The sequence below is a fragment of the Saccopteryx leptura genome, chromosome 3 (assembly GCF_036850995.1).
Source record: "Saccopteryx leptura isolate mSacLep1 chromosome 3, mSacLep1_pri_phased_curated, whole genome shotgun sequence".
Taxonomy (NCBI): domain Eukaryota; kingdom Metazoa; phylum Chordata; class Mammalia; order Chiroptera; family Emballonuridae; genus Saccopteryx; species Saccopteryx leptura.
The window spans coordinates 94808767-94835434 of record NC_089505.1 but is presented as its reverse complement, the minus strand read 5'-3'; the positions used below and the strand labels follow the sequence as shown (position 1 = coordinate 94835434).

Here is a 26668-nt window from a genome sequence, read left to right as displayed (position 1 = left end):
CCCCAGCTCAGTAAGTAGTTACACTGTCCCAAGGCGACTCAGACCAGAACACCGGGGTGCGGCGGGGGTGCATCCTGACTCCGTGCATTCCTGTACCTCCTTACCCCAGCCATCAGCAAGTCCTGTCAATATTTACTGCTTTACCAAATGTATTTATTGGTCTTTGGTATGTACGGTCAAGGACCTCCCTGCTTCCCTTTCTGCAGTCTGTCCCCACCATTACTCTCCATCACAGCTCTGTCTCCTTCCAGATCTTTCCACAGTAGGTTATTGTGAGAATTTCCCTCTGCTTGCCTCAGGCTGCTCCATGTGTTTTGTTCACACTCATGTTCACAGCTTTCAGAACAGTACTGAGCAGTACAGAAATTCATACTGGGTGAAGGATGATGGATTGGAACCAGTCCTGTCTTTGGTCCTCACCTGATCCTTCCCTGGTTTGCCCCGGTTCCTGGGGTCTCTGATCCATCCTCCACCCTTTGAAGTCCTTATATTACCACTAGGAAGGAGACCTGGCCCAGAGCGGGTCTGCCTAGGACCAGCCGGTAGTGTGCGGGTTCCTGAGTTCACACAGGAAAGATTTCACAAATCCAGGTGATTTTGAGATTCCATTTACTAAAGCTGGGGACAGTGAGACTAGGATGGGCTTAGGATAAAAGAAGCAGCAGGAAAGAGAGCCTGGGTGGGGCAGCTTTGGTTCTCTAGAAATGTTATAGGAAAGAAATGAGGCCTGGCCTGTGGTGGCACAGTGAGTAAAGTGTCAACCTGGAATGCTGAGGTCACCAGTTTGAAACCCTGGGCTTGTCCGGTCAAGGCACATATGGGAATTGATGCTTCCTCCTCTTCCCCCCTTCTCTCTCTCTCCTCTCTGTAAAAATCAATAAATAAAAAATCTTAAAAAGAAAAATAAGAAGAAATAAAAGAAATGAACCTCAGAAGGGCTGCTCTGGTTCACTGGGTATCAGAAAGGCCTTGGAGACAAGAGTGTGCAGTGGGGGGCAAGGCCAGGATGAGCTGCTATTGCCCGTCACTCCGCTGGCTGCAAGTCTCATGTGGACCCTTACAGTTAGGAGATGCAGCCTGTCCCGGAAGAAAACCGGGAAGGGAAAGGAGCAGGCATACTCCTGGGAGGCAGAGCGAGACTTGGGTCCATTGTTTTGAAGTTTTTGGAAGGAGAGCGGGACCTGGGTTTTTGGGTTTTTTTCGTTTATTTTTTCTTTTTTTTGTACAGAGACAGAGAGTCAGAGAGAGGGATAGATAGGAACAGAAAGACAGGAACGGAGAGAGATGAGAGGCATCAATTATCAGTTTTTCATTGTGGCATTTTAGTTGTTCGTTGATTGCTTTCTCCTATGTGCTTTGACCGTGGGGCTACAGCAGACTGAGTAACCCCTTGCTCGAGCCAGTGACCTTGGGTCCAAGCTGGTGAGCTTTGCTCAAACCAGATGAGCCCGCGCTCAAGCTGGTGACCTCAGGGTCTTGAACCTGGGTCCTCCACATCCCAGTCCGACATTCTATCCACTGCGCCATCACGTGGTCAGGTTGTTTTGAAGTTTTTTAAGACTGGAAGTTTGGGGGAAATCTAAAGGGATATCTCTAGAATATTTGTCAGCTTTTCCAGGCATGCCCTTTCAGGGTTGTGTGGTCTCTACTGATTGGTCAGTGCCAGAGCAGGGGGTCCTTAGTCACTGCAGCTGGTGCTGGAGTCACCCTCCTGGATTTGCTACTTTTCTGGACCTGGAGCTGAAAGACAACTGAGCCCTAGATGCAATTGCTAGGAGGTGACCTTCGGTGTCTGGCTGTAAATTGTTCAGCCGGTTTGTCCAGCTCTGTCTCACTTTCCCTGTTCCACTGACCAAGGGGTTTTCCTAGCTTCTTACTGTCCTGCCTCACTCCAGAGGCCACTGACCACGACGTCAGAGCACTGGGTCCGTGCCTGTCAGGGCTACACGCATCTGTGTGTAGGTGTGTCTGTGGGTCATGCTGTGAGGCTTCCCGGGCCTGGGTTATGCCTTTGCCATTTCTCTGGCAGTTTAGAGGCTATTTGTGCATCACTGTAGAGTCTCCCTGTATCCACACATATCTCTGCGGGGCATATCTGACCACATTGCTCTGGGCAGGTGTGTCTTCCATCTTTGACATATACTAAACAGTGCCAGGCACTGTCCCAAGTGCTTTATATGCTTTTTCTTTCCCTTTTCTTTCTTTTTTTTTTTTTTAACATTTTTTTTTTATTCATTGATTGAGGGGTTTTTTTTGGTTGTTTTGTTTGTTTGTTTTACAGGGACAGAGAGTGAGTCAGAGAGTGGGATAGATATGGACAGACAGACTGGAATGGAGAAAGATGAGAAGCATCAATCATCAGTTTTTCATTGCGATACCTTAGTTGTTCTTTGATTGCTTTCTCATACGCGCCTTGACCATGGGCCTTCAGCAGACTGAGTAACCCCTTGCTCAAGCCAGCGACCTTGGGTCCAAGCTGGTGAGCTTTTGCTCAAGCCAGATGAGCCCGTGCTCAAGCTGGCGACCTTGGGGTCTTGAACCTGGGTCCTCCGCACCCCAGTCCGATGCTCTATCCACTGTGCCATCTCCTGGTCAGGCCATTGATTGAATTTTAAGTGAGAGAGTAAGGGAGAGAGAGAGAGAGAGAGAGAGAGAGAGAAAGAGAAACAGGAACATTGATCTGTTCTTGTATGTGCCCTGACCAGGGATCAAACATATTGATGTTTTCTTTTTTTTAATATATTTATTTTATTGATTTTTTTTTAGAGAAAGGGAGGGAGAGAATAGGAAAGAGACAGGAACATCTGTTCCTGTATGTGCACTGACCGGGGATTGAACTGGCAATCTGTGCTTTTGAATGATGCTCTAACCTACTGAGCTATCCGGCCAGGGCTTAACATGCTTTTTCATATGTGATCCTCAGAACAACTCTATGAAGTAGGCATTGCTAATGTCATTGATATCCTATAGGTTAAGAAATGAGCCCTGCACCCCCATAAAAGAAAAAGAAATAATGCCCAGAGAGGTTAACTGACTTGCCCAAGGTCACACAGCCTGGAAGAGATTGAGGCCACCTTGCACCAGCATGCATAGTCTATAACCACTATGATAGACAGCTGGGGCTGACTCCAAGTGTGCAGCGTGTAGTGGGTGAGTGGGTGGGGGGTTTGCTGTATCTGTGTTTCTAAGTGTCACACCTCTGTGTGTGTCAGTGTCACTTGTGTAAATCTGTGTTTTGTGTCTATGTCTTGGGAGTCTATATGTGTGTCTAAGGGTTATTGTATCTCTTAAGTGTCACACCTCTTCTGTTTGTGAATTGGTGTGGAGTGGGAGACGTGTTGCGTACTTGCTTTGTGTGTCTCAGGATTTCCCTGTATGTGTCTGTATGTTCATATGTCTGAGGGTTGTCGGGTCGGATTCCCTGAGTGTGTTTGTCCGAGAACTGTCGCGGCTCTGTCTCTGCGCATGCGTTGAAGGAAGCTCAGACTACAAGTCCCGGCAGCCCCGGCGGTGCGGCGGGTGGACGTGCGGCCGCAGTGGGCGGGCGGGGTTTGGTTTCTCTCAGAACTCGACTGCGGCACCTTCCCGAGCGCTCGCTGCTGCAGGTGTCTGGGCCGCTCGCCGCGCCTCAGCCGTCCGCCTAGTGCCTCCGCCGCGGGGCGTTGCGACGCCCGGGTCCAGGCCACGGGCCGCAGCTCCGGGGCCGGCGATGAGCGCGAGGAACCAAAATGAGCGCAGGTGAGTGCGCGGCCCTGGCCAACCATAAACCGGGCGCGATCCCCGGGCCGCCCGTCGTCACAGTCGCCATTGGGGCAACATCCCACCGCGGAGTCACGAGCCAGGCGAGCGACTCCAGGGACATCCCCGTGCCCGTCAAAGGTAGTCAGCCCTGGGGCCCTTTCCAGACAGGGCAGGAGCCTGGGGATGGCGCCGCGCAGAGCCGTCTCCTCCCTGTCTACCGGCAGCCCTGGAATATGACGCTCCCGGTGCCTGTGCAAGGGTTCATTGGGGACCCGCTCCGGGACCTCGGGCTGTCTTTTCTCTTGTCTGAAATAATGAATGGGGTCGGAGAACCTTTGGCTCCTGAGTTCCTAGATCAGCGTCCTGAGGCACAAAACGCCTCTCCCATTCCCTGCCTCAGGCCCCCAGAGGAAGCCTGTCAACACCCAGGTCCAAGAACCACACCTTTCATATTACTCAACACCGGCATGGAGACCCATCCTTTCCAGAGTCTAATTTAAATCCCTCCTGCTGAGAAGGAGGCCAATAGACCTTTCCTGTTCAGAGGGGTCTCATCTCCATGTGAGTCACGCATCCCCCATACCTCAGCAAAAGGCCCACCAGGGCTTGAGCACCCTCTCTGCAGCTGCAGACCCTTGGGTTCAGGTCTCTCCTTCCCCATCTGCCCCCTCAGTCCCCACCCCCAAAGTCGAGTGCAGTGGTACCCAACCCCCCCCGGGGCCGCGGACCTGTATCGGTCCGCAGAGAAAGGATAAATAACTTACATTATTTTCGTTTTATTTATATTTAAGTCTGGACGATGTTTTATTTATTTTTTATTTATTTATTTATTGCATTTTTCTGAAGCTGGAAACAGGGAGAGACAGACAGACTCCCGCATGCGCCCAACCGGGATCCACCCAGCACACCCACCAGGGGGCGACGCTCTGCCCACCAGGGGGCGATGCTCTGCCCATCCTGGGGGTCGCCATGTTGCGACCATCCTGGGCGTCGCCATGTTGCGACCAGAGCCACTCTAGCGCCTGAGGCAGAGGCCACAGAGCCATCCCGGGCCATCTTTGCTCCAATGGAGCCTTGGCTGCGGGAGGGGAAGAGAGAGACAGAGAGGAAGGCGCGGCGGAGGGGTGGAGAAGCAAATGGGCGCTTCTCCTGTGTGCCCTGGCCTGGAATGGAACCCGGGTCCTCCTCACGCTAGGCCGACGCTCTACCGCTGAGCCAACCGGCTAGGGCCGATGTTTTATTTTTTAAAAATGACCAGATTCCCTCGTTACATCTGTCTAAGACTCACTCTTGACGCTTGTCTCATAAGTTCGACAATTATATTTTAAAATACCACAGTTTTTACGCCGGTCGCATAATTTTATTTTATGCATTTATCTGTCCCACCCTAAAGGCCGGTCCGTGAAAATATTTTCTGACGTTAAACCGGTCCGTGGCCCAAAAAAGGTTGGGGACCACTGGTCTAGTGTGCACCCACCATGAGGGAGGGGAAAGGCTGAGGAAAGATGGCCCTTGGCCTCCAGATCCAAGGATGGGGCGCTACTGGCTGATTATCCCTCATCCTCCTAGCCTAGCAGAGGAGAGGAGCCCCTGGCTTAGGGGAACCACAGCGAGGGAGGAGGCAGCACTGCCTCCCTGGGCAGCTGCTAGGTCACCAGCGGAAGCTGGGGGCTTCCGCAGGAAACAAGAGGTTCCCAGATGGCTTTGCCTCTAGCCTCTGTTCTACAGTGCCAGTAGCATTGCCCCGGGGCTGTGGAGTCAAGCTGGGTTCAAGTCCAGTCTCAGCTGCGAAAAGCTGTGTGGCTTTGGACATGTAAATCAACCTGTTTGGGCCTCATTTTAAATGGGGATTCTAATCCATGCTTTTCACGGGGTGGCTGTGAAGAAAGTGTTCATTCAGACCCACTCGTTTCCAGCTTCTTCCATTTCAAGGTTCCTGACCCTGGACAAGGGACATGGAAGCTTTTGTTCCTCAGTTCCGTCAGCTCTGAAATGGGGATAGTAGTCCTTTCCTCGGAGGGTTGTGCACGCAGAGCAGTTGCTTTTATTCAGAAGAGCAATATAATCATCACGAAAGTATTCTCGTCCCACTCAGCCTGCGTGAGCCTGCTCCGGGCTTGCCTGAACTGGCCATACCAGAGAGATCAGACACTGCTCTGCCCAACCTGTGACATCCTTGGGGACACTGAGATGTGAAGAGAGATGAATAAGCACATCAGAGTGTTTGTGTCATACAGGAGAGAATGCCCTGGGCTTGACTTTGTGGGGGACTAGGGTGTCCCACAGATGTGACTTCCTCCTCCTAGCTCCTCTCCTTTCCTGGTTCCCAAGGTTGACTGGGAGAGCATCCATGTAAAATGACAATGGCTGCTGTGTGATAGATCCTGGGGGCAGTGAGCAAGTGAGGGTGGCACAGGATGGTCACCGGCAGAGCCCCGAAGGCCTGACCCAGAGGCAGGAGATGGACATAGTGATGCCTAGTCCCATCACATCCATGCTGTTGTGTCAGTGAGATAGATGTGCAGGAATTTATTCACTCATCCAGCAAGTGGTTCCAGAGCCCCAGCCATGTGTCGGGCACGCTGAGCAGGGTGGCCAGTTACACCCATGCAAGCCTGATGTTGCTGGGTTAGATCAGATCAGCGCCAGCAAAGTGACAGTCCAGGTCTGCCCAGCATGCTGCCGATGTCCTCTTCCCCAGTGAGCTAGCTCTGTCTGGCTGAGGGCTTTGAGGCATTGGGTGCACATGGGAACAGTGGCCCAGCTGTGAGTTTTCAGGCTGAGTGACAGGAAAGTGGAGGGGAGCCTGAGAAATGGGTCAGAGCAGAGTTACGCCTCCCTGGCAGGGGAACTGGCAGCCAGCAGCCTGTGTATGCCCAGGCATCCAGAATCTCCTATGCCCCGGGTGGCTCACACTTCCTCCTGTGCCAGCTGCTTCCAGATTATGATCCTAGACTTGGGAAGTGGAAGTCCAGAGAGACTAAGGCACTTACCTTGCAAAAAAACAAACAAACAAAAAAAACTACAGCTTACTTATAAGAGAGCCAGGAGTCTAATTATTATGTAGATCAGGGGTCCCCAAACTACAGCCCGCGGGCCACATGCGGCCCCCTGAGGCCATTTATCTGGCCCGCCGCACTTCTGGAAGGGCACCTCTTTCATTGGTGGTCAGTGAGAGGAGCATAGTTCCCACTGAAATACTGGTCAGTTTGTTGATTTAAATTTACTTGTTCTTTATTTTAAATATTGTATTTGTTCCCGTTTTGTTTTTTTACTTTAAAATAAGATATGTGCAGTGTGCATAGGAATTTGTTCACAGTTTTTTTTTATAGTCCGGCCCTCCAACGGTCTGAGGGGCAGTGAACTGGCCCCGTGTAAAATGTTTGGGGACCCCTGATGTAGATGATGACGTGATGGAAGAACTCTGGTTAGGAGCATGGACCCTGGAGTCAGTCACACTGCCTAGCTCCAAATCCCACCACTTGCTGGCTGCATGGACTTTGGGCCACTTACTGCACCTCCCTGGGTCTCAGTTTCCTAGTTTGTAAAATAGGGATAAAATTAGTACCTGCTTCATGGGAATAAATGAATTAACAGCTATAAAGCCCTTGGAGCAGGGCCTAGGGCCAGGCGTCCCCAAACTACGGCCTGCACATGCAGCCCCCTGAGGCCGTTTATCCGGCCCCCATCGCACATCTAGAAGGGGCACCTCTTTCATTGGTGGTCAGTGAGAGGAGCACTGTATGTGGCGGCCCTCCAACAGTCTGAGGGACAGTGAACTGGCCCCTTGTGTAAAAGTTTGGGGACCCCTGGCCTAGGCTATGTCAGCCCCTTATAACCTGAGGAGCTCTTTCCCCCTGTACTCCAGAAACATCCAGACAACAGCTGCAGGGCATGAGAAATTACCCATCCTGCCCCACTCAGAGAGCTGGTCTCCAGGGTGGGTGAGGGACTCTGGCACGAAAGACAGAAAGGACTCCAGGAGCAGATGGGGCTGCACCTTTGAAGTGGGGCAAGAAAAGGGCTGTGGCTTGTTGGTGGCCAAGGACCTGAGAATTCAGGTTGCCAGAAATACTGTGTCAGTTGTCCTGAATGTCTGCTCCTCTGCGTCTGGGCCAGGAGCCAGCCTGAGTCCCCTCTCCGCTCCTGGGCTACACCAGGGGGTAAGGGGCCTCAGCTCTTGGCTGTCTATGTGCTGTCCTCAGCAAAGGAGGGAAATGAAGCCTCAGCAAGCTTCACTCGCAGGCTGGACTTTGCCAGGTCTAGAGATGGAAAGGGACCACCCCAGCTACCCGGGCTGGGTACTCAGTGAGCCCCAGGGAAGAAGAGCCTCTGGCTTTGAGCGTTGCAGGCTGTGTGTGTGCATACACGTGTCTGTGTCTCTGTCTTTCTAGAGCTGGTGTCTCCATTTGTTTTCTGAGTCACCTAAGTGGACAGAGCAGTGATGGGCTGTAGGTGGGGCTTGGGCTAATTTGGTTTTTGAGTTACCAGGGTGAGAGAGGTTTCAGGGGGTATAGGGCATGTGTACTCTTCTCTGAAAGTACCCACATGGGCCCCAAAAGCACAGGATCCTGGTCTCCAAGTTCCTGGCTCCACGAGATACTTATAGGTCTTTGTGTCTCTGAGCCTCAGCTCCTGCATTTGTATAATGGGAAAAATGAGCCCACTCACCATGTTCCAGAGGCTTAAAAGAGTTACTTTGTGTGCAGGCTTAGAGTGGCTCTCATCACCTGGGAAGTGCTTAATGGATGTTGGCTGCTCTTATTATGGTCATTACCATAGTAATTATTATCACCATCATGAGGCAAGGAGATGTGGGGAGCTGGGATAGGAGACAACTACTTGGGGACGCATGACCCCAATCCTCAAGGTATTCCCAGGTGGTAAAGCAGAGGGATTAAAACCCTCCCTGGAGTCTGCCTACCAGGGTTGGCATCTCTGCACTACTGTGTATTTGTTGTGTGATCTTGGGCAAGTTACTTGACCTCTCCAAACTTCATTTTCTTCTATAAAAAGGGGATAAACCGCCCAACCTGTGGTGGTGCAGTGGGATAAAGCGTCGACCTAGAAGTGCTGAGGTCGCCGGTTCGAAACCCTGGGCTTGCCTGGTTAAGGCACCATATGGGAGTTGATGCTTCCAGCTCCTCCCCCCTTCTCTCTCTCTCTGTCTCTCCTCTCTCTCTCTCTCTCTCTCTCTCTCTCTATCTCTCTCTCCTCTCTAAAATGAATAAATAAATTTAAAAAAAGGGGGGGGGGATAAACCTTCCTGACCGGGCGGTGGCGCAGTGGATAGAGCGTCGGACTGGGATGTGGAGGACCCAGGTTCGACACCCCGAGGTCGCCAGCTTGAGCGCGGGCTCATCTGATTTGAGCAAAAGCTCACCAGCTTGGACCAAAGGTCACTGGCTCGAGCATGGGGTTACTCGGTCTGCTGAAGGCCTGCAGTCAAGGCACATATGAGAAAGCAATCAATAAACAACTAAGGTGTCGCAAAGAAAAACTAATGATTAATGTTTCTCCTCTCTCTCCGTTCCTGTCTGTCTGTCCCTATCTATCCCTCTTTCTGACTCTCTCTCTGTCTCTGTAAAAAAAAGGGGGGATGAACCTGACCAGGCACTAGCACAGTGGATAGAGCATTGGACTGGGATGCAGAGGACCCAGGTTCAAAACCCTGACCTCGCTGGCTTGAGTGCGGGCTCATCCAGTTTGAGCGCGGGGTCGCTGGCTTGAGCGTGGGATCATAGACATGACTCCATGGTTGCAGGCTTGAGCCCAGAGGTCACTGGCTTGAGCCTAAGGTTGCTGGCTTGAGCAAGGGGTCACTTGCTCAAGTGTAAACACCCCCCACCACCCTCGTCAAGGCACATATGAGAAAGCAATCAATAAACAACTAAGAAACTGCAGCGAAGAATTGATGCTTCTCATCTCTCTCCCTTCCTGCCAGTCTGTCCCTATCTGTCCCTCTCTCTGTCAAAAAAAAAGGGGGGGGGTAATAATTATGCTTACTTGGCAGGGTTGTTGTGTTACTCATGTAAAAAGAGCTTGCACAAGCCCTCAGGAAAGGTTGACTGTTAGGGCTGCTGTTGGGCTCAGGGAAGCTGCGAAGCCCAAGTGTTTGGGAACAGAGCAGCTCAGGGGCTGGGATGTTGTGACAGTGGCAGCTGCCTGGGACACCCTGGGCTTGTTGGGTGGAAACTTTTAGGCCATTCAGTCCTCTGCAGGGCTCTCTTTGGGGAGGGAGAGAGCGGGAACCCAGAAAACCAGCAAGCTGTCCCCCCGCCCAGCTGTCCTACCCCCCACCCTTCATAGTGAAATGTGCAGCACTTCGGCCATTGCTCCAGCTGGGCTGGGAGGGGAGGGCACTGTTTTGTCTAACAAGTGCTCAGGCGGTCTGAGGATCACAATTGGAGGAACCCCATCAGAGGCAGCCCAGGGGTGGGAACAGTGAGCCCAGCCCCTTCAGGTTCCCAGAACACCCACTATCTGCCCACCCTGCTAGGCCACAGCTGCACAAGCAGGGAGGCAGGAGAAAAACAAAATTTCTTCCGGCCCACCCCCAGTGGCTGGGTTCCTCCTCTCCTGGCCCATTCCACCTTTGGAGCGGGGCTGCCCTCAAAGGCAGGCCTGATATTTGATCAGTCCCTACTGGACTTCTCACCATCTCCTGGCTGCCAGGCCTGTGCTGGGCTGGAACGAGGATAAACAGTTGATCCTGCCCTCAGGGTGGGGACAGATGGACAGGTGGGACACAGAGCTCCCAGGAGGCTAACAGCTGATTGTGTGAGCATTGTGGAAGCTCAGGGTATTCTCCAGGCCCCGTTCCCCCAATTTTGCCCCCACACCCGGTCAGAAATACCAGACACACAGGAAGCAGGACACTGGGAGTGAGAACAAGCAGACCAGTCAGATAAGAAGTCCAGGAAGACTGGAACTATAGGTTGTATCACACCAGCTTATAAGAGGATGGTGCTCAGCCTGACCTGTGATAGCGCAGTGGATGAAGCATCAACCTGGAATGCTGAGATCACTGGTTCAAAGCCCTAGGCTTGCTCGGTCAAGGCACATATGGGAATTGATGCTTCCTTTGCCTCCTCCCGTCCCCCCCCCCTCTCCTCTCTTCTTTCCTCTCTAAAATAAATAAATAAAAGAAAAAGATGGTGCTTGTTATGTTTAAAGAAATATGAGAAGGAAAAGCCCCCTGCCCCCAAATGACCTTTTTTTTCTTCTGTCCACAGACAGCAGCCCTCTCATGGGCAGCACGCCTTCCAGCTATGGGACCATGACTATAGAGACATCCATAGATCCCCTCAGCTCCTCGGTTTCATCCGTGGTATGTGAGCAAGAGGGGTGCAGTGGGACTCACACGGGAGCCCACCCAGACCCTTGGCTCCCCTCCTCACGCCGCCCCTCCCTGGGCCCTGTCTCCCCTGCATCCACAGAGGCTCAGCGGCTACTGTTGGAGTCCATGGAGAGTTATAGGCTATTACGTCGTGATATGGATGATGGCTGGGGTCCCCTTGTTGCTCTTCCGCTGGAAGCCGGCATGGGAGGTTTGGCTGCGATTCCGGCCGTGCAGCCTGGCCCGCGCCGAAACACTCGTCATCGAAATAAGAGACAAAGAGGTGAGAGGCCCAGCCAGGGCAGCCTGGGGCTGGAGAAAGGTGGTATTGATTGGCTCAGAGTTGGTGGGTGGAAGGTACTCAGGTTCTCAGGCCAGCCTAGCCGCTAATTTTCTGTGGGACCTTGCACAGCTTATTCTCTTCATACCTCAGCTTCCCATCTGAGCAGGGAGCAGAGGGGCAGGTCGGATGGCTCCTGAGGAAGTCATCTATATTCTTGGTCCATTCCTCCTCCGGCAGGGGCTACCTGGCTGTGGGGAGGAACCTGGGAGGGGAGGGGTATCTTCCAAGACTGAGGCCACACCTCCATGTTCCAGGATAGTTCGTGGCAGCGCTACACTGTCCGGGTGCAGACTGAGGCCATCGGCGAGGGCAGGCAAGGCAGCCCCATCGCCCCTTCCCAGAAGCCCGTTCCCGGCCTGCCACCAACGGAGGCTCTGGCCCTGGTGCCTCCCATCCCAGGGACGGAGGGTGGCTCTGTGGGGAGGGGGAGGTGCTGGGGCAGCTCCCAGAGCCCTATGGTAACTCCCATGGCCCTCTGCAGCCTGGAGCCGCCCCCACGGGCCCAGGCAGAAGACGGCCGGAGCCAGGCTGCTGTGGGGGCAGTACCAGAGGGTGCATGGAAGGACACCGCCCAGCTCTGCAGGCCTGAGGAAGCAGTGAGTGGACAGGTGGGTTCTGCCGTGGTCTTGCCCCTTTCTGGGCCTCCCTTTCACCATTCTGTATGGTGGGAGTTGGGGCGTGGGCTCCATGTTTTCCAGACACCTTTGGTTCTGTTGTCCCAAATGTCTGGGATGCTGACTGACCACCTTTACGCTCCTGTCCTGTGGCTCCTGTGACACTGGTCCCGGCCCCGCCCCACACGAGCACTCCCCTGCGTCCCCTTGAGCCCAGCCTCTCCTCTCCATCCAGCAGCGGGTTCTGCGGTACTACGTCTTCCAGGGCCAGCGCTACATCTGGATAGAGACCCAGCAGGCCTTCTGCCAAGTCAGGTAGGGGCAGAGCTGCGGCTCACGCCACCACCCACAGCGGTGCCACATCAACCTCAGGTGGTAGGGATGGCAGGAAGCTGCCCAGCCTGGGCTTCCTTTCAGCTCTGCGCCTTGGCCTCCTGCAGTCACGGGCATGTCACTGGGTCTCTGTAAACAGGGCGTGAAGAGACTCCCTGCCTCCTGGGGTTATTTCGAGGGAAGTATGTAAGCGTTGTGTCAAGCTCGGCACAGCTTCTAGCCCCGGAGGGAGCACTAGGCCCTAGGCTCAGACCATCTGTTCGGGGTCTGCTCCCAGCTGTGCCACCTCCAAAGAGCCTGAGAAATGGGAGCTCACACACGATTCTGAGCCTCAAGAAGCCGACCCTTCTCAGGGACTCAAGTGCAGAGAGTTTACATGGAAAGTGATCACAGGAAACATTGGGGAAGTGAGGTGGGACAGGCAGGCTGCCAGGGTGGTGGTTTTCATTAGCACCTGGAGCTCAGCTCACTCGGGGTGCCCTCGCCCACAGAGTGAGGGGCCAGGTGTGCATCACCTCCCCACCACTGTTGGCTGTGGGCTACTCCTGGGGACATGGCCTCTTCTGTGCTTTGTGGGCAGAGCGGGCTCCTGCAGCCAGGAGAAGCCACAGGTAAAGACGTGTTCGCAGCAAACCTGCGCCGTGCAGAGGCAAGGCCAGGGGATGTGTGGATGGCACCAGCAGCCTCTGCTATATAAGAACAGCAAAAATCACTGAACTTTACATGGCTTACCTCATTTAATCCACCTGTTGCCCTGTGAGATAGGCACTGTCACCATCCCCATGCTGCAGATGAGAAAACTGAGGCACAGAGAGAAGTGACTTACCTAAGCAGTGGTCGGCAAACTGCTGCTCGCGAGCCACATGCGGCTCTTTGGCCCCTTGAGTGTGGCTCTTCCACAAAATACCACGTGCGGGTGCTACCTCGATAAGGAATGTACCTACCTATATAGTTTAAGTGTAAAAAAATTGGCTCTTAAAAGAAATTTCAGTCGTTGTACTGTTGATATTTGGCTCTGAACTAATGAGTTTGCCACCACCGAGTCCTAAGGCATCATTGTGGCTGCTGTCACTATTAAATGTTATCAGCTCTCATTGTTCTCTTGCTGAGATGGTTTGGGCCCAGTCAGAGGAACCAAAGGAGAAAGTTAAGGCCAGAGTTAGTGAGGGACCTGCTTGTTCCTGGGAGCTTAGTGTGGCAGAAGTGGGCCAAAAGGGCTGAGGGGTGCAGAACTCGGGCCCCGTCACCGACACACGTCCCCTTCCCACCCTTCCCAGCCTGCTGGATTACGGCCGCACATGTGACGACATCCACCACTCCCGCTCCGGCCTTGGCCTCCAGGACCAAACTGTGAGGTATGTGCTGCCCTGGGCCGGAAGTGCCCTGAGAGCTGGGGGCGCCTGTATTGCCCCCCTCCCCGGCTGTTGCCATCTTTCAGTCACCTGCCTACTCTGGGCCTCGATTTCCCCAGCTGTGAAATGGGGAGCTCTCCAGAGGGTCCTGCTGCCACAGCCCCCTTTGTCTGATGGCTTTGCCCCTTCTCCTCCTACAGGAAGAAGATCTACGGCCCCAATGTGATCAGTGTTCCGGTCAAGTCCTACCCCCAGCTGCTGGTGGATGAGGTAGGCTGTCCCTGGGCTGCATCCCAGCTCTGGCCTGGGCTAGCTGTCTTACCTTGTCTTCTCTGGGCGCTTTACAACAGCAGGCCACAGTAGTCATCCTAGACCCAGCCCCAGTCAGCTCAGAGTGAGGAATTGGAGGTTCTGGTCCAGACTGGGGCCTGGGGGCCAAGAGGTGAACCCGCATGGCCTGGGCCCTGCTCTGTGCCAAGAGCCTTGCTCCAGAGTCCAGGTCCTTCCCATGCAGTGTCCCCTTCATTCTCCCACAGCCCCGTGAGTAGGGACTAGGAGTGGGGACCCTCTGTTCACATATAAGGAACCCAGGCTTCTGACGGGGCGTGGCATGGCCAAGGCCCCACAGGGATGAAGGGAAGCCAGTGGCCCTGACACACCCAGAGTGAGTGCACTGTTACCATCCAGCCCTCTGAGCCACGGCGGACACTTCTGAGAGGCAGAGGGGTCTTGGAGTCTGGTCCAATATAAACCCTATCGACCACTTGGGAACTTTGTGGTTTTAGGCAAGTGATTTAACCTTCCTGTGACTCATTTTCCTCATCTGTAAAATGGAGATGATGGTACCATTGTCTATGGAATTGTCATCACCATTGTATAACACTTAGATGAAATGCTTCTCAGGGCCTGGACAGTGAATGCCCGTGTCCTCTTTATTTATTTATTTTTTAATTATTATTATTATGATTTTTTTTTTCTGAAGTTGGAAATGGGGAGGCAGTCAGACAGACTCCCACAGACGCCCGGCCGGGATCCACCCAGCACGCCCACCAGGGGGCGATACTCTGCCCATCTGGGGCGTTGCTCTGTTGCAACCAGAGCCATTCTAGCACCTGAGGCAGAGGCCCGGGCCAACTTTGCTCCAATGGAGCCTTGGCTGCGGGAGGGGAAGAGAGAGACAGAGAGGAAGGAGAGGGAGAGGGATGGAGAAGCAGATGGGTGCTTCTCCTGTGTGCCCTGGCCGGGAATCGAACCCGGGAGTCCTGCACGCTGGGCCGATGCTCTACCACTGAGCTAACCGGCCAGGGCCCATGTCCTCTTTAGAGCAAAGAGGAAGGTGGGGTCTGGAGGGATGCCTGATGGGACCTCCGAGAGAAGGGCTTGGCTGTGGTCCTGTGGACCCTGCAGGGCTCCCCGCGGCTGGGCTTCCCTGGAGACCAAGCACCCTGACACTGCCTCCTGCCCCTCCCCCAGGCACTGAACCCCTACTATGGGTTCCAGGCTTTCAGCATCGGGCTGTGGCTGGCTGACCACTACTACTGGTACGCTTTGTGCATCTTCCTCATCTCTTCCATCTCCATCTGCCTGTCGCTGTACAAGACCAGAAAGGTGGGTGCTGTGAGGTAGGGAGGGTGGGTACCCAAGGAGGCCCCCACCCACCCACTTTCTGCTCATGTCCCTGCTCACAGCAAAGCAAGACCCTGAGGGACATGGTGAAGCTGTCCGTGCGGGTGTGCGTGTGCCGGCCTGGAGGAGGTGAGAGCTGGGGAAAGGGAGCAGGGGAGGAGGCTGAGGGGCACCAGGCTGTGCTGAGGCTTCCACTTGCCCACAGAGGAGGAATGGGTTGACTCCAGCGAGCTGGTGCCCGGAGACTGCCTGGTGCTGCCCAAGGAGGGCGGGCTGATGCCCTGTGACGCTGCCCTGGTGACTGGCGAGTGCACGGTCAACGAGAGCTCTTTGACAGGTCAGCCCGGGCCTCTGGCCCACGGTTTCCTGCACCCTCCCTTGCACCCTCCCCTGCATCCTCCCCTGTACCCTCCCCTGCATCCTCCCCTGCATCCTTCCCTGCATCCTCCTCTGCATCCTTCCCTGCGCCCTCCCCTGCATCCTCCCCTGCATCCTTCCCTGCATCCTCCCCTGTACCATCCCCTGCGCCCTCCCCTGCATCCTCCCCTGCATCCTTCCCTGCATCCTCCCTTGTACCCTCCCCTGCATCCTTCCCTGCACCATCCCCTGCATCCTTCCCTGCACCATCCCCTGCATCTTCCCCTGCATCCTCCCCTGCACCCTCCCCTGCATCCTTCCCTGCACCCTCCCTGCACCATGACGCTCAGCCTCACACCAGAAGGTTCAGTTGGGGTTTTCTTTCCTTCTTGCTCTCAGCTCATGATCCTGGCTTCAGCACTCACTAACTGTGCACCCCTTGGGCCCTTCGTAAGAAGTAGCCACTCTGCCTGGCAGCGGGCTCTGGGCTTTACAGTGGTTAAGCCCCCTCTTTTTTTATTATTATTATTATTATTTTTTTTTGTATTTTTCTGAAGCTGGAAACGGGGAGAGACAGTCAGACAGACTCCCACATGCGCCCGACCGGGATCCACCCGGCACGCCCACCAGGGGGCGATGCTCTGCCCCTCCGGGGCGTCGCTCTGTTGCAACCAGAGCCACTCTAGCGCCTGGGGCAGAGGCCGAGGAGCCATCCCCAGCGCCCGGGCCATCTTTGCTCCAGTGGAGCCTGGGCTGCAGGAGGGGAAGAGAGAGACAGAGAGGAAGGAGAGGGGGAGGGGTGGAGAAGCAGATGGGCGCTTCTCCTGTGTGCCCTGGCCGGGAATCGAACCCGAGACTTCTGCACGCCAGGCCGACGCTCTACCACTGAGCCAACCGGCCAGGGCGTTAAGCCCCCTCTTGTCAATATCTTTATTGGTTTGAATTTAAAAATAATCCAGCTTGTTATAAGAGAATTCCAATAGGAGAAAGCTTTCTGCATCCTCTCTCCCCCTCTTTTTTTTTTTTAATATTTTATTTATTGATTTTTAGAGAGAGGAGAGAGGGGGGGGGAGGTGCAGGAAGCATCAACTCCCATATGTGCCTTGACCAGGCAAGCCCAGGGGTTCGAACCGGCAACCTCAGTGTTCCAGGTCGATGCTTTATCCCCCTGCACCACCGCAGGTCAGCTCTCTCCCCCTCTGTACGGCTCCTGGTGACCGAGGGCTCGCACACACAACCTCCCAGCAGTATCTCACAGTGCCTTCTGCCTATTCCCTCCCTGAGCCTCTGTGTCCCTCTGTAAATTGAGGGCAATGATTTCTTCACATGGCTATGAGAGTTACATGAGATCTAGGGCCGATGAAACAATACTTGGTCTTGGTGGTGGGACAGAGGTGCGTGGAGGCCCTCGTGGGCCTCACACCACATCCCTGCCAGGAGAGAGTGTCCCAGTGCTGAAGACGGCCCTGCCGGAGGGCGCGGTGCCCTACTGCCCAGAGACCCAGCGGCGGCACACACTCTTCTGCGGGACCCTCATGTTGCAGGCCCGGGCCTTCGTCGGACCCCATGTCCTGGCAGTGGTGACTCGGACAGGTAGGACTCAGGGAAGCAGGGAGGGCTGCCAGGCCCTGTACCTAGAAGAGAGGTGACATGGGGCAGGTTGGGACCCATCTCTGCTGCTGCCCTGCTTGGTATTGGCTGCAGTGGGCAGGGATGCAGCAGCAGGAAAGAGCCCACCTCGTGGGAAGGGAGCAGTGCTGTGCGTCAGTCCCCCGACCCATGGTGTCAATTACCTGCAGTCAGCTGCTGTCTGAAAATGTTAAATAGAGAATTCCAGAAGTAAATGGAAAATTCCTGAAGTAAACGATTCGTTAGTTTTAAATTGCATGCTGTTCTGAGTAGCATGTTAAAATCTTACACCATCCCACTCTCCCACGGGAGACCGAGTCACCCTCTGTCCAGCATGCTCGTGCCTGCATTCTCCCAGCCGTTAGGCACTGAGTAGCCGATTCGGCTATAGACTGGCCGTCGAGGCGGCGCCCGCTTGTGTTCAGGTCCCTTATTTCACCTAATAATGGCCCCTACGTGCAAGAGCAGTGACGCTGGCAGTTCGGACATGCCACTGAGAAGCTGTAAAGGGCTTCCTTTAAGTGAAAAGGTGAGCACATAGAAGGGAAAACAGTAGATGTAGGGTTCAGGCTCCCTCAGGGGTCTCCGAACATGACCCCCTTCGCTAAGAGGGGACGACTGTACAACTTCAGCAGGTTCTTGCCAGGTGGGAGTGGTAGCCAGTGTCACCCGATCTGACTTACGAATTGACTTTTTAATGAACTCTACGAGGGCTGGACAAGGCCTGTGGGCTATCATGTGTGACCCCAAACTGGGTGATTTTTGTAAAATTTTTACTGCCTGACCTGTGGTGGTTCAGTGGATAAAGCGTTGACCTGGAATAATGAAGTCACCGGTTCGAAACTCCAGGCTTGCAGGGTCAAAGCACATGCGAGAAGCAACTACTGTGAGTTGATACTTCTTACTCCCCTCCACCCCCTCTCTCTTCTCTCTAAAATCAATAAATAAACCTTTTAGAAAACTTTTATTTATTGACTTGAGAGAGAAACATCAATTTGTTCCACTTATTCTTTTTGTTACAAGAGACAGAGGGACAGATAGGGACAGACACAAAAGGAGAGAGATGAGAAGCATTAATTCTTTGTTGCAACACCTTAGTTGTTCATTGATTGCTTTCTCATATGTGCTTTGACTGGGGGGCTACAGCAGATTGAGTGACCCCTTGCTCAAGCCGGCGACCTCGGGGTTTCGAAGCTGGGTCCTCTGGGTCCCAGTCCGATGCTCTATCCACTGCGCCACCACCTGGTCAGGCTCTTGTTCCACTTATTCATTCATGCATTCACTGGTTGACTCTTGTATGTGCCCTGGCCGAGACTGAACCCGCAACTTTGGTGTATTGGGATGACTATCCAACTGAGCTCCCTGACTAGGGCCAAGCCAGGTGATTTTTAACCATGGAGCATTATTTCTTAAAACCCCAGAGATGCAGGTGGAGTGGATAGGGGTTGGGGAGACCCATCTTGGCCTTCAGCATCCCCTGCCTCATTTTTCCCATCTTCTCACAGGGTTCTGCACAGCTAAAGGGGGGCTGGTGAGCTCCATCTTGCATCCCCGTCCTGTCAACTTCAAGTTCTACAAACACAGCATGAAGTTTGTGTCTGCCCTCTCTGTGCTGGGTGAGTGTGCGCAGTACCAACTCTGCAGGGTCCCCAGGCCCCACCCGAATCTCGCTGAGTCCCTTGCTGTCTCCCCAGCTCTCCTCGGCACCATCTACAGCATCTTCATCCTCCACCGAAACCAGGTAAGGCTTGGGGGTTGTGGGGGGCTGCGGGGAGGAGCCCAGGCCCATCCAGCCCGTCCCGTGGCATTCACGGTGCACCCTACCAGGTGCCTGTGAACGAGATTGTGCTCCGGGCGCTGGACCTGGTGACGGTGGTAGTCCCGCCTGCCCTGCCCGCCGCCATGACCGTGTGCACGCTCTACGCCCAAAGCAGGCTGCGGAGCCAGGGCGTCTTCTGCATACACCCGCTGCGCATCAACCTGGGGGGCAAGCTCCGGCTGATGTGCTTTGACAAGGTGGGGGCCATGGGCGGGGCCAGTGCCACCGGGCCGTTGGGGGCGGGGCCCAGCAGCACAGCTGGGCCTCCAAACCTGCATTCTTCACTCAGCAACATGGACCGAGGGTCTACTGGATGCTAGGCCCGGTCCTGGGGCAGAAACTCTCAGAGGACTGACCCTCCCCCAGCTACCACCCATCAGGCTCACGGTCTGGCAGATAAAGTGTCTGAAGTTATTCGTTTGAGAGTCAGTGAGGGCCTACTGTGCACCCAGTACTGCTGGGGACCCATTAGTGACCCACACGGAGATGCACCCTGGGGGTGTGTGTGTACGCCCACCCCCACCAGAACGGGAACCAGGGAGCACAGAGCCACTGGTGCTGATGGGTTTCAGGAAGGAAGCAAACCGGGAACTTGATGGGGGTGGCACATGGAGGTCGCTCCCTGAGACAGAGGGCAGTCAAGGAGGCCCTCTCTGAGCAGATCCCTGGGTGACCTCAGTGCGGGGTAAACCACATGGAAATGGGGCAAGACTGGGTCAGGGGGGTCAGGGAAGGAACCAGTGGGGCCCTTGGAGGAGTAGACTGTGTTTTGGGCTTAAGGAGCAGTGGGGAGGAGTTTAGATGTTATTCTGAGGGCGGAGGGGGCCGTGGAGAGTTTTGAATAGAAAGGGTGGTGCATGATCTGATTCACAGAACCCCCAAGCTAGCAAAGCAGCCAGACATCAAACATGGAAGCGTAGGAAATGCAGGCATTCTTTCATTCATTCATTATTCATCCAAAAATAACATTGAGCACATGACCAGATGCGTGACCAGACATCTCCCTAGCACTGCAGTGAACAAATGATAGAGTGCCAAAGAGGTCATGATGGGAGCTCAAAGCCAGCACCACCTGACTCAAAAATAGGGTTAAGGAAGACTTCCTGGAGGAAATCATTCCAGAGAAGAGAAACAGCAGGGATTGGGGAGGGCCATTTGGCAGAGGGAATGTGCAAAGGCCGAGATACAAGAGAGGACCTCTTCTGGTTCCTGAGGTTCCCATGGGACCCACCTAGCCTGGGATGTGGGCACCCAACCCAGGAAACCACAGCTCATCCCAGGCCTCTTCACCGGCCTGCCCCCTTGCCCCCTGCAGACAGGCACCCTCACTGAGGATGGCTTGGATGTGATGGGTGTAGTGCCCCTGCAGGGGCAGGCCTTCCTGCCACTGGTCCCAGAGCCCCGCCGCCTGCCCACGGGGCCCCTGCTCCGAGCACTGGCCACCTGCCACACCCTCAGCCGGCTCCAGGACACCCCAGTGGGCGACCCTATGGACCTCAAGATGGTGGAATCTACTGGCTGGGTGAGGAGGCCAAGCAGATCAGCCCCCTGTCTCTGGCGGCTGAGCCCTAACTAAGCCCACCTGGTCTTCATTCTAGGACTTCCAGTGTGGTCTCTATTATGCCCACCGTCAGTAGTAACGATGCCAAGGCCTCATGCTCGGCACCTACCCTGTGCCAGCATGCTGTTGAGCATCTCTGTTTCCTGTGCTCCTCCCTGTAGCCCTCAGAAGGAAGCTTAAAGCCTGCTTCACGGGGAGGAAACTGAGGCTGAGGGAGATTTATTCCGAATCTCCCTCCAAGGTCACTCAGCAGTTTAAAAGTGGCAAAGCTAGAGTTTGAACTTGGGTCCATCTGAGTCCAGAGCCCACATTCTTCTCTTCTGTCCAGTCTCCCTTTAAGGAAGTCTTTCATCAGTCTAAGTCAGATCTCTCCTGCTGCCTCTCTCCTTGGGCCAAGGATTGGCTGCCCCAGGCCAAGCCAGCACCCAAGCCCTCTGATGCCAGTCTTCTCTGCCTGCCTCCCAGGTCCTGGAGGAGGGGCCGGCTGCAGACTCAGCATTTGGGACCCAGGTCTTAGCAGTGATGAGACCTCCAGTTCAGGAGCTCCAGCTGCAAGGCATGGTAAGCTGAGAGTATGCCTGTGGGGGGGAGGGAAGCTCACCGGCCAGCCCCTCAGCTGCCCCTCCAACCCTGCAGGAGGAGCCCCCACGGCCAGTGAGCATCCTCGGCCGCTTCCCCTTCTCATCAGCTCTGCAGCGCATGAACGTGGTGGTGGCATGGCCAGGGGCCGCTCAGCCTGAGGCCTATGTCAAGGGCTCCCCTGAGCTGGTAGCAGGCCTCTGCAACCCTGAGACAGGTGACGCTGGGGCCCACCCCAGGGGCCGGCAGCGTTAGCACAGAGTGGGGTGGGCTCCCGGCCTCTGTCCCTCACCCACTGTCTTGCCCCAGTGACATCTGCCTCTGCCTGGCAGTGCCCGCCGACTTCACACAGATGCTGCAGAGCTACACAGCTGCTGGTTACCGCGTCGTAGCCCTCGCCGGCAGGCCGCTGCCCATCCCACCCAGCCTGGAGGCAGCTCAGCAGCTGACCAGGTGGGCCCTGGGCGCTGAGCCTCCACACAGGCACAGGGAGGCCTGTGCGCAGGCAGAGCCCAGAGCTGGGGGGAAGGGACCGTGTTCATTGAGTGACTTCGGACCCACCCTTCAGGGACACTGTGGAGCAGGAGCTCAGCCTCCTGGGGCTGCTGGTCATGAGGAATCTGCTGAAACCACAGACAACACCAGTTATCCAGGCTCTGCGGAAGACCTACATCCGCACAGTCATGGTGACAGGTACCAGCAGGTCCCGGCAGGGCAGAGTGCCCCCTCCTGGGCAGAGTTAGGCACCTAGCAGCACTTCCCAGGGCACCTCCTCAGGCCATGTCCTTGTCAGACATGTCATGGGTCATCACAGTATCCCTCCCAGGTGGTCATTGCCACCCCATCTGATGGGAAGTGAGGCTTGGGAGCAGAGTGGCCTTCAAAGAGCCCATAGGTGGTTTCGGGAAGCCTGGGCTCCAACCCGACTACTCACCTGGACCTGGACGACCTCTCTGGCGTCCAGTTTCCTCTGAGAAATGGGGAAAATTCCATCAGCCTCAAAGGTTATCACAATTCCTAGAGCAAAAAAAGAAAGATTCTAGCCAGGGTGACATGGAGGAGCTGAACGGGTCTGCTTCCTCTTTGTCCTGCCTCCCCCCCATCCACATACTTTCCAGCCAAGTCCGACAGCACTAAGTAGTATATGTGGGACTCGAACCCACGCCCCCAGTTTCCAAGGCCTTTGATGCCTCAATCTGTAGATGAGAAAACTGAGACTCAGGGATGTGGATAGTCTGCCTGAGCCCTTTCAGTCATGGCAGATGGAGTCTGTCCGGCTTCCGTTTCCATCTGTAAGTGTCAGGGTGAGGACGGCCTCCTTGGATAGAGCCAGACCCTGACCTTGCCGCCTGCCTTCCAGGGGACAACCTGCAGACTGCAGTCACTGTGGCCCGGAGCTGCGGCATGGTGGGCTCCTGGGAGCGTCTGGTCATCGTCCGCGCCACTCCCCCTGATCAGGGCCAGCCTGCCTCCCTCGAGCTCCTGCCGGTGGAGTCCTCTGTGTCTGTGAATGGAGCTAAGGTGAGGCTGACCCAGAGTTCCTGCCAGAGGCACCACCAGTATCCCCACCCGTCACCTGATCCAGGCCCCAGTTCTCTCGTGTGGGCCAAGGGAGCTGAGCTTCTTGGGCCCCCAGGATCCTGACCAGGCTGCAGGCCGCACCGTGGAGCAAGACCCTCCATCCAGCCACCTGGCGCTCAGCGGGTCCACCTTTGGCGTCCTTAGGAAGCACTTCCCCAGGCTTCTGCCCAAGGTAAGGCTGCCCGGCCCCTTTGGCCACCCCACTCCTCCCCTGGCCTGCTCTCTTCTCTCAGCTCCCCACCCCCATCCTGTGGCTGCCTCAGCCCCTCCCCTGTCCCTGTGCTCCCAGGTCCTGGTCCAGGGCACCATCTTTGCCCGCATGGCTCCTGAGCAGAAGACAGAGCTGGTGTGTGAGCTGCAGAAGCTTCAGTGAGTGCATGCAGGCGAGGGCCCTGGGGGCACTGCTGTCCGGAAGTTCCTGCCTTCGACCTCAGGCATTAGAGAGCCATGACCCTCAGAGAGGACCCATGCAGGGTCTCCTGGGGCGATCATGCTAAGGTCATGGTTGCACCCATTTACTGAGTACCTGCTGTGCACCAGGCACCATGCAGGCAGTAGGGATGCAGCCATCCCGGTTTCTATCGGCAAGCCCATGAAGTGGGTGGGCTTCCTCCCCAGATGGAGGCACCTCACAGGCTCAGAGCCAGCTCATGAATTCGGGCCATGCCTGCCCACCTCTTTGTCAGGTACTGTGTGGGCATGTGTGGGGACGGTGCCAACGACTGCGGGGCCCTGAAGGCAGCAGACGTGGGCATCTCACTCTCCCAGGCCGAGGCCTCAGTGGTCTCGCCCTTCACCTCGAGTGTGGCCAACATTGAATGTGTGCCCATGGTCATTAGGTGAGGTGGGCAGGGGCCCATGGGTGAGGGGTGGCCCATCAACCAGCCTAGGCCCCCTAACATCCACACCCTGCTACCCAGGGAAGGCCGCTGTTCCCTTGACACGTCCTTCAGCGTCTTCAAGTACATGGCCCTGTACAGCCTGACGCAGTTCATCTCTGTCCTCATCCTCTACACGGTGGGTATCGCAGAGCTCCCTGCACAGTCGTGCCTGAGAGCAGGCCTGTGCCCGGCCCCGGGTGACACTCAGCAGTATGGTCAGGAGCCCGCAGGCTCTGGAATAGATGGTGTGGCCTCAGACCCTGCTCTGCCACTTTGTAGCTGTATGGCTTGGGTGACTCCAGAGCCTCAGTGGCCGGGCTGCTAGGAGATGATGAGAGCCGAGGGCCTGCAGGTCCTCAGAAACAAGATCCCGGTTCTGTGCTAACGTTTGCCCCTGTCGTCCGGAGCTCCCCGTCTGCAAGGGACACTGAGACAGCGCCCAGGCCAGGGGAAGGAGGTAGAGGCGGGAGTGGGACAGCCAGGACCCCTGCCCCTTTCTCTTGGATCCTGTTTCCCCACTTGGAGCATCTCACTTCACCCCGTCTCCTCAGAACACATGCCACTGGCCCCCACAGAATGCAAGTGACACCTGCAACAGTGCAGACCCTGTACAAGAGTCTGTTCTGCATCCACCTGAAGTCTGGGGCTTCTTGTGGGCCGGAACTGTGCCTTCCATTAACCTAGGGGCTCCACAGGCAGAGCCCAAGTCTCCCGCACAGGCTGGGACTTCCCTGCAGGTGGGGGGACCCGCCCCATCACGTCTGGGCCTCCCAAGGTTAGCAGGGTGCCTTCTCCCTCAGATGGAGAGAGGGGCTCCCTCAGGGTGGGGCAGGCTAGGGGCCACCTTTCCTTCTGCCCTTCCTCCCTTGCCGGCAGATCAACACCAACCTGGGCGACGTGCAGTTCTTGGCCATCGACCTGGTCATCACCACCACAGTGGCCGTGCTCATGAGCCGCACGGGGCCGGCACTGGTGCTGGGCCGGGCGCGGCCGCCAGGGGCACTGCTCAGCGTGCCTGTCCTGAGCAGCCTGCTGCTGCAGGTGGCCCTGGTGGCCGGCGTGCAGCTAGGGGGCTACTTCCTGGCTGTGGTTCAGCCCTGGTGAGTCGGGAGCCCATCTCCCAACGCCACCCCTACCCTGTCCTGCATATACTCACTCCCTGACCCCCGGTCCCCGTGCCCTCAGGTTTGAGCCTCTGAACAAGACAGTGCCCGCACCAGACAACCTGCCCAACTACGAGAACACGGTGGTCTTCTCTCTGTCCAGCTTCCAGTACCTCATCCTGGCCGCAGCTGTGTCCAAGGGGGCGCCCTTCCGCCGGCCACTGTACACCAATGGTGCTGCTGTGTGGGGGGCTGGGGGCGGGCACAGGGAGGGGAGAGGCTTCGGGGGCTGGGGCCTGCGGGGAGTCCCACTCGGCTTGTGTGTGAGTATGTGGGGGTTCCCCGGCCTGACAGACTCCTCCACCCCCAGTGCCCTTCCTGGTGGCCCTGGCACTCTTGGGCTCCATCCTGGTGGGCCTCCTCCTGGTCCCCGGCCTCCTTCAGGGGCCGCTGGCGCTGAGGAATATCACCGACACCTGCTTCAAGCTGCTGCTGCTAGGCCTGGTCGCCTTCAACTTTGTGGGGGCCTTCATGCTGGAGGTGAGGCCCACCCCGAGTCTGGTTTGGAGGGCTCTCTGTGGGTGGGACTTGGCCATAACCACGCTCTCTGCACTGTGCCTGTTCTCTGCAGACTGTGCTGGACCAGTGCCTCCCAGACTGCCTGCGGCGGCTGCGGCCCAAACGAGCCTCCAAGAAGCGATTCAAGCAGCTGGAGCAGGAGCTGGTAGAACAGCCCTGGCCTCCGCCCACCGGGCCCTGGGGGTAGTGCACCCTGTCCAGCACTCTGGGCCCTGGATCTCCCTGCCTCTGAGCCACATACGACACCACCACCACCACTACAGCCCTGACATTGGTGGTTGTCACACTGCTGCCCTAGTCTGCCCAGCCTTCCTGCCGCCACCTGGGGATGCTATTAATAGTCCCCCTTTACAGACACCCCACATGGAGACGGCAGCCACCGACCCCACTCCAAGCCGTTGTCAGTATAGCAAATAAAGTCATTATTTTACTGGCTTGGCTGTGCCTATTCCCTACGTGGTACTGCTGATCCAGGTGCCCGGCTGGCAGCCCCGTCATGTGTCGGCTCCTGGTGGCCCCCAGATTGTGTTAGACAACCCCCCTCTCTGAGCCTCTGTGTCCTCATCTGATAGTAATATTTCTGGGTTGAGCTTGTGCCTGGTGCTCTGTTGAGTGTTTTATAGCATTTTCCATAATCCTCACAACAATGTGGATTACTGTCCCCGTTGTACAGATTCAGAAACTTGGGCTCAGAGGTCACACAAGTGGTTAGAGGTGGGACCAGATTGCTTTGACTCCGGCACCCATTCTTAGCCCTCCCGCCTTCCTGTGGAACTGGAGAGGGAGATGGCAGATACTCATTTGAAAAACCAGTGCTGGGGAACAAAGGATGCATGGAACATACAAAAGTCCCCTCTCCACAGGGGATACCCCCCAAGTGGATGCCTGAGACTGCAGATAGTACTTAACCCTATATACACTTTTTTTCTATACATAACTATGGTAAAGCTTATAAACTAGGCATAGTGAGAGATTAACAACAATAATAAGCTGGAACAATTATAACAATGTACCATAATAAAAGTTAGGTGAATGTGGCAATAAGTAAAATAGGCTGACGTGAACACAAGCACTCTGAGACAGTAACAGTGGGTCTGAACCCAGACAGCTGCTAGGTAAGGGCAGAGTGTGCAGCAGGAACACCACGGACAAAGGGTGGTTCTTGTTCAGCTGGATGGAGAGAGTTGATATCATGCTACTCAAATATGCAATTTTAAAGCTTAAAATTATT

At 55.6% G+C, this 26668-nt stretch overlaps 1 protein-coding gene across 6 annotated transcripts; it reads left to right on the top strand.

The window, feature by feature from the left end:
* The first annotated feature begins 3555 nt into the window (after nucleotides 1-3555).
* Nucleotides 3556-25872, top strand: ATP13A2 (ATPase cation transporting 13A2). Of its 6 annotated transcripts, none has more exons than XM_066375195.1 (29): nucleotides 3556-3738; nucleotides 10977-11071; nucleotides 11181-11363; nucleotides 11678-11736; nucleotides 11905-12031; nucleotides 12276-12352; nucleotides 13648-13725; nucleotides 13923-13992; nucleotides 15196-15330; nucleotides 15411-15477; nucleotides 15554-15685; nucleotides 17143-17298; nucleotides 18840-18950; nucleotides 19029-19075; nucleotides 19162-19350; nucleotides 20469-20675; nucleotides 21180-21275; nucleotides 21351-21510; nucleotides 21626-21746; nucleotides 21862-21986; nucleotides 22654-22814; nucleotides 22930-23046; nucleotides 23164-23243; nucleotides 23561-23713; nucleotides 23795-23891; nucleotides 24632-24855; nucleotides 24941-25092; nucleotides 25229-25398; nucleotides 25490-25872. In XM_066375195.1, the coding sequence occupies exons 1-29, from the start codon at nucleotides 3729-3731 to the stop codon at nucleotides 25622-25624; spliced, it is 3534 nt and encodes a 1177-aa protein (XP_066231292.1). In that variant the 5' UTR covers nucleotides 3556-3728; the 3' UTR covers nucleotides 25625-25872. The 6 variants fall into 6 exon arrangements, with proteins under 6 accessions (XP_066231292.1, XP_066231293.1, XP_066231291.1 ...); XM_066375196.1 differs by having other exon boundaries at nucleotides 12273-12352; nucleotides 15223-15330; XM_066375194.1 differs by having other exon boundaries at nucleotides 12273-12352.
* Nucleotides 25873-26668: the final 796 nt, after the last annotated feature.

Coding starts and splice junctions, on each gene's coding strand:
- ATP13A2 (XM_066375194.1), top strand. Junction 15,331..15,410: donor CGCTGTACAAGACCAGAAAG/GTGGGTGCTGTG, acceptor CCCTGCTCACAG/CAAAGCAAGACCCTGAGGGA. Junction 23,714..23,794: donor TGTGTGCCCATGGTCATTAG/GTGAGGTGGGCA, acceptor CCTGCTACCCAG/GGAAGGCCGCTGTTCCCTTG.